The 7,109-nt window shown below is 38.4% G+C and overlaps 2 protein-coding genes across 2 annotated transcripts; one reads left to right on the top strand and one right to left on the bottom strand.

Moving 5' to 3' along the window:
* The first annotated feature begins 814 nt into the window (after positions 1-814).
* Positions 815-2,858, top strand: drd7 (dopamine receptor D7). Its single transcript, XM_084114788.1, has one exon. It carries the CDS (start codon positions 982-984, stop codon positions 2,311-2,313), a length of 1,332 nt encoding a protein of 443 aa, XP_083970914.1. The 5' UTR covers positions 815-981; the 3' UTR covers positions 2,314-2,858.
* Positions 2,859-3,688: 830 nt separating this feature from the next.
* On the bottom strand, positions 3,689-5,112 carry histh1l1 (histone H1 like1). Its single transcript, XM_084114789.1, has one exon. It carries the CDS (start codon positions 5,036-5,038, stop codon positions 4,436-4,438), a length of 603 nt encoding a protein of 200 aa, XP_083970915.1. The 5' UTR covers positions 5,039-5,112; the 3' UTR covers positions 3,689-4,435.
* Positions 5,113-7,109: the final 1,997 nt, after the last annotated feature.

The raw sequence follows: 7,109 nt of genomic DNA, 5'->3' as shown, positions 1-7,109 counted from the left end.
TAAAAAATATAGCTAAAGTAGGCTAGGCTAGGCTACTACTTAATTTGACCGTTTTAACTGATGGTATATAGGCTACGAAATATTGGTTTACATAAACACCTCTTTTACAACAAAAATATAGATTATATGTGGTAAATAAACCTTGAACTATTGTGTATTGCAATGCAAATTATTATTATTATTATTTTTGCAATGTAAATTATTTGAAGATGTAATAGTTGCGATGTCAGAGACTACGTGATGACGCGTTTACGCAAAGACGTAGCCTATAATAACAGCTGAATCCAAAAAAACAAACAAAAAACAGCTGAATCCTGGTTCTTTGAAATGAACTGTTTGAAGGAATCGTTTCTCCTGAATTTGGAATTTATCGGACCGGGACCTTTCATCACTAGAACCTCTGTCTGTTTTCTTGTGGGACATTAATGTAGCCTACGTATACTGCCATCTTGTGGATAATGGTGTACATACGGGAGCAGAATTGTAAATTAATCCATAAACGCTAATTAAACTCCATTAGTCAGACAGCAGCTGTGTTCAAAGAAACATGATTTTCCACTTATGTTGCTTTATTTCTTTAATTATAAACATTCAGATTATTTCTATAAAGCCTAATACCCAATTGAAAACATAAAATATATCATAAATAAATAGGCTAGGCTAATACATAGCCCTAATTTACATGATATGAGTCACATTCTCCCCCTCTCCGTTTTTTTCTTAGGCTCCTCCCCCTAGTCCTACTTCCAAGATCATTAGTCTCACCCTCTGCACTGTATTCTCACTCACTTCTCTGGTTGAAGGAAGGAGGGAAGGTTATTTCAGAAATGTTCAAGTATTACAGGCAACTCTCTCATTAATGGATTAATAATTCCTTAAGTCTTTGGATATTAAACTGTCGGCAAATGTTCCCCAGAGGATGGATGCTTGATCAAAGACATTTTTCAGGTTGCAGCCAGGGTAATAGGGACATCCCAGAAGATGGTAAACCAGACTGAAGGTTATGTCTCAGAGCTAATAACTCGCTCCACGACTGCTTGTCTGCTTTCTATTTTTGTGCTGTCCACCTTTCTAGGGAATGCTCTGGTGTGCACCGCGGTGGTACGGTTCCGGCATCTGCGCTCCAAAGTGGCGTACGTGTTTGTAGTGTCTTTGGCTGTCTCAGATCTCTTAGTTGCCTCGCTTGTGATGCCATGGAAGGCAGCAGCTGAGATTATGGGTTTCTGGCCGTTCGGCAGTTTCTGTGAAGTATGGATAGCCTTTGACATCATGTGCTCCACTGCCTCCATTCTTAACCTGTGCATCATAAGTGTGGATCGTTACTGGGCTATTGCCATCCCGTTGAGCTATGAGCAGAAAATGACAAGAACAGTGGCATTCGTCATGATAGGAGTGGCATGGATTCTCTCTGTTCTGATCTCATTCATTCCCGTGCAGCTGAGTTGGCATAAGACTCCCGGCCATGAAGAAGACCTGGTAGAAATGTCTGAAAAATGCGATGCCAGTTTAAACCGCACTTACGCCATCACTTCATCTCTAATCAGCTTCTACATCCCTGTCTCCATAATGATTGTCACTTACACACGCATCTTCCTCATAGCGCAAAGGCAGATTCGAAGGATATCAATGCAAGAGTGCACCATTAAACATGTTCAGTCCTGCCAAAGCTGCAATAAAGCTCCTGAAGAGAAGTTAAAAAGCTCATTTAGGAGGGAAACCAAAGTCCTGAAAACTCTGTCGATGATCATGGGTGTGTTTGTCTGCTGTTGGCTTCCTTTCTTCATTCTCAACTGCATGGTGCCATTTTGTGACCCTGGCCTCCACAATGCCGGGCAGATCCCATGCGTCAATAAGACAACCTTTGACGTGTTTGTGTGGTGTGGATGGGCAAACTCTACCTTGAATCCTGTAGTCTATGCCTTTAATGCAGAATTCCGCAAAGCATTCTCCAGTCTCTTGGGATGTGGGAAGCTGTGTTCTCGGAATACTGTTAAAACGGTTGACTTCAGCAACGAGCTGGTGTCGTATCATCGCGACTCCACGAACCTTCGAGACGTTCACCTCTTCGGTCACCCCTGTCTGCATCCGCACGCTGTCAGGGAGGGAAGTGACAAAGACATGTGCTTTGATACAGTGTCACAGATGGATGAAGTCCCTTTTGAGACTGAATGTAACTTTGTTTATGGGGAAAGGCCTCCTATGGTAGATCATGGAGAAACAGAATTATCCTTGGATAAAATCATACCATTTACAAAAGCAGACGAGTTATTGTCTCATAATGAGGGTGACTCTCCTATCTCTGGGATACTGTGATCTGTAAATATGTTTAGGTGTACTTTGACTGAGAGTCATTATTTTGTATGTATTAGACAAACTGAGTGAGACTAATTGGTTTATAAGCCAATATTCTCTATAGAGAACAGATTTTGAATGCTGTTTCTACATACTCTGCTGCTCATGAATCTTTCAAAAGGTCACTCTCACTATGAGATATGATTAAATATCCTATAGAACCATACATTTAGTTTACCAGCTAAAGCTCATAATACTTTATCAACTGTTATTTCTACTTGAAAATGCCCAGTCTTTTTCGGTTTAACTTAGTGGAGGAAATAATAATCATATTCTGTCTGTCATTTTTGTTCACTTTGCTGAAAATGAATAACCCCCGACTTTGAAATGTCCTCTATTCTCTCTTAAAGGGAAAGACAGATTTTTTGTTTGTTTATTTGTTTGTTTGTTTGAGCATGGCATATGAGATTAATGGAAAGATTCATGCAACTATCTTGAGAATTATAATCTGTCTGGCAACTCTTTTGTCCAAACAAAGCTTCTGTTCATGTAATCGATTTGTTCACAGTATGTCCAACCTGTTGCAGGCTGGGATTTTGTTTTAAGATAATACAATTGAAACTTAAAAGATATGGATGTATAAAAGGATGGTTTACATGAAATGCTTTAAGGAAGTTGTTGTCCTGCAGTGTGATATGCAATACTCCATCTTAAATATTTCATTATTTTATCTTCTGTTTATATATTATTTGATTGACTACTTGGAAAAATTTGTACACCTGCCACTCCGCAGGACCATTTAAAAAAAAAACAAAAAAAACAATCACAATAGACCTTATTCAAAGCAGCGCCATGAGGTATGAAAGAGAGGCTGTGTGTTTCCAATGGCATCCGCTGTAAAAAGCTTTATAAGGCTCCTATATCACTTATAAATTTCCACAGCTCATGTCGTCTGTAGTTTTTTTTTTTTTTTTTTACTGGAATGTTTTTGCAGTGTTTCGTGAGCACAACAATCAAAAAACACATTCAATAATTGTACAACTCACTGAAGAGAAATGTATGTCTATCCCTGCAGCCTTGCTTTCACTCCCGTTAAAAATCAAAGAAGCGCTGCTGTGAATAAGGTCTATGGTCAAACTTTGAAATCATTCAGTAACAGGATCTTTTCATATACATTCATATGAAGTTTAACCTAAATTGTTTTGTTTTTTAAATCCCCCCACCCTCCTTTTTTTTCTTTTACAGAAATAATTAAATGTATTGATAAAACAAGGTCTACCCAAAATATGTTCACAAATTACTTTTAATAAGAATACATTCTCCTTAATTAAAAAACGAACAATTGAACAAGTGTAGCCTACATTGAGCAGATAAAGACAAATGAGCACTCAGATCATTCTGATATAATTTTTTTTTTTATTAGGAGTTTTATAACAAATTTTGAACAAAATATAAGTTTATGGATGTTAAGAACAACCGTATACAAAAAAAACACAAACAAGTCATTTCACTGATGGAATGTATTTTGCCTTTGGTAGTAACCTTTAACAAACCATCGCTTAACTATGAATAAATTAAGTGTTTGTTCTGTATTGCTGTATTTACAGGAAAGTCTCGTATAATCCAATACAAAATATAAATATAACGAATCATAGTGATAAAACACACTCATCATCTTTTTAGTCACATACGCACGTGCACTCACGCTCGCACACGATGAACTTTGAACAAACTGTAACGTTATTTAACGTATGCACATTTTGGACACTTTCCAACCAGCGGACTCTTCTGTATAATCTCTGAAGGGTTGAAAATCTACACCAAGTAATCGGCTTTGTGTACGTTATCAGGTACAGAGGTAGAGACTGTCGTGTGTTTAACGTTATACAAAGTAAACCGATCTTGATAAAAGTCTTCCACAGCATCTGCCCGCTCGCGCTGGTGATATTTTTTAGAAGCAATGAGACTCTAAAACAAGACAGCTCAAAACAGCGTCACATCCAACCTAAAAATCATTTTCTCAGTCTATAAAAAGGCAGTAGCCTTCTTAACGTTACATGCATCAGACAGGAACATTTGCACTTCAGTGAAGATGGGGTGGCTCTTACAAGAGCCTTTGGTTTATGGAGTGAAGTCTGTCAGTCTACTTCTTCCTGGCGGATGTCTTCTTCCCCTTGGCAGCCTTGGGCTTTGCGGCTTTAGGCTTCACTGCTTTGACCTTCTTAGGACTCTTTGCAACTTTCTTCACAGCCGGTTTCTTCACTTTCTTCGGGCTTTTGGTGGCTTTCTTGGGCGCTGCCGGTTTCTTCACTTTCTTGGGAGACTTCTTCGGGGCAGGTTTCTTTACCGCTGCCTTCTTGGGCTTCGCCGCCTTGGCCGCCGCCTTCTTCACTGCTGGCTTCTTCGGTTTCGCCACAACTTTCTTGACGGGTTTCTTGGCGGCTGGTTTCTTGCTCACCTTGAAAGATCCGGATGCCCCGGTGCCTTTAGTTTGAACAAGCGCCCCCTTTTTCACCAGAGATTTCAAAGCAATCTTGACGCGAGAGTTGTTTTTCTCAACGTCATATCCACCACCTGCCAAAGCCTTCTTTAGAGCCGCCAGGGAAACTCCTTTGCGCTCGTTGGAAGCGGCCACCGCCTTCATGATAAGGTCTGACACGCTTGCTCCAGGCTTTTTCGCCTTTGCCGCCTTCTTCTTCGGGGCTTTGGCCGGAGCAGCCGCGGGAGCAGGAGCAGTTTCTGTCATAGTTTCAGTAAACTTAGAGCCGATGTCTCGTAGTACAGAGCTGTCAAACAAACAATGTTTACATCCAACAGCTGAGGGCGGGATTTAAACGGGAGATGAGAACCATATAGACTCAACCGCCTCAACCGACGCTCTCAACAGGACGGAGTCGTTTGTAGATGTGCTTTCTGATCTTGAAAAACACAAGGTTTCCCGCGATACAGAGTGATAGATTGCAGACTTTAAACCACGTCCAGATAGCTGAGTCTTTCCTCTTTAAGGGCAGCTCATGTTTCGTGCAAAACATCGGTCCGTTTATTGTACAAAAATAAAAACGCGTCCAAATTTAGTGCGAGTCTCAGCGGTAAACGTCGCACTTCCTCTGTTCTTTTGTAGATTATATATTAAAATTCAAAAATCACAACTAAAACGATAGATGTTTTGCATAAAGGAGACCCTAATGTACACATTTGTGGTGGTTTTAGTCAAAGAATACTCACGGAATAAAAAAATTAAGCGGTTTTCTTTAGTGGAGGTAACACAGATCAGCGCTGTCGCCATTTCAACCTCCCCTAATCTCTCGGACATTCTTTCTACAACGACCTATCAATAATCATATCTGAACATCCAAGACATGATTCAAGTAACTTATTTACAAGCAAGTTTCCCAACATTACACACATTTAAAGACGTTGTCCGTCATTAATAAAACGGGAGTAGGCTATGTATTGTTTGTCCGAAGAGAAAGTGTAGAGGTGTGCGACAACAGCAGGAAGCAATCTTGGAGTATAATGTTGTATTCATGTATTTATTACCGTTTTAAATACTTATACACCAATACTATTAAACACTTTACTATTATTCTAATTATATTTAGTCGTTGTAAAAAGGTAATTTAGCCCCTTTTTAGGAGGCATAACAGCGAGGATTTTCAACACGTTGCTTCATTGGCCAGCAGGGTAATAAAATATTGCACTTTGTGTACTGCGATGTTGATCGACTTTAAACAATAAAACTATTTATCTGTCACAGATATTTATGAAATATTTCATAAATGTGTGTGACGAGTCACGTTCAATTGTAAACGTAATTTGAGTTTAGTAGGCTATTTAAACATTAGACTAAACTGAAAGCATGTGGACTCAAGCCTGTCATTAGCAATACTATCAAACATCAACTATGGCACCAAAAACAAATTTCTATGATAAATGATACTTTTATTAACAGTTGATTTTCACTCAAAACAAATCACAAAACGGATAGTTCCGGCCCTGGATGCTGATTGGTCAATAAGTTGTTCCAGCAGATGTAATTACTTTGACCTGTTAATACGCCTAGCAGCTTTCTGTTGTCTGCTTGCGGAACAATAAAACTTAATGAAGTTGCTTATGAAAATGTGCTTATGTTTTAGTGAATATTTGTATTCTTAATAATTTTATTAAGCAGATGCATTAATTGTCATTCCTAGACCACATAAAACTGCTTGCATTATGCAACAAAAAGTAAGCATTAATGAAAATTTGTGTTCTTAATATTATGTGGTGTTGTTTGTGAATAAGGCCATGCTGTGTTGTGCCTAACAACGCTATATAAGCCATGCATGGCTATATTCACAATTTAGCAGACCTCTTATAATAATTAAAATACACTAATTGCAGGCCAGGAATTTTGTGCTTACTCGAGTTTGTTGTTAAAAGTGAAAATTTCATTAAAATGTTATTTTACTAAGCAAATTCTTCCAGTGCCATTCCTCCGCTTGAAGATAAAGGCCGTGACATTACAAAACGTAGTTATGCAACTAAATAAACTATCGTTGTGTAATCTAATTATGTAGCTACTAGCCTACTATTTACCAATCAGCACTGAATAGGAACGCGTTACGATGTCTGGGACTATCTCATTGAAAAAAATAATGGTGGTTGGCTTGTTTTAAATTGTGTCCCTAATATTTTTTATTATGGTGTAACTGTTTTATAAAAGCAATAATAAATAAAGGGCCTTTTTCATGTGCGAATTTTTGCGCACATATTCATGCATTATTTATTATTTTATTAATTATTAACTTTACCCAATACATATTATAATTAGTAGT

This window comes from Abramis brama (assembly GCF_963993115.1).
Source record: "Abramis brama genome assembly, chromosome: 5".
Classification (NCBI taxonomy): Eukaryota; Metazoa; Chordata; class Actinopteri; order Cypriniformes; family Leuciscidae; genus Abramis; species Abramis brama.
Note: the sequence above shows the minus strand (reverse complement) of the source record. Positions and strands in the feature narration are given on the sequence as shown.

Bases quoted from the DNA above. Each gene is read 5' to 3' on its own strand.
- histh1l1 (XM_084114789.1), bottom strand. From the start codon at position 5,038: ATGACAGAAACTGCTCCTGCTCCCGCGGCTGCTCCGGCCAAAGCCCCG.
- drd7 (XM_084114788.1), top strand. From the start codon at position 982: ATGGTAAACCAGACTGAAGGTTATGTCTCAGAGCTAATAACTCGCTCC.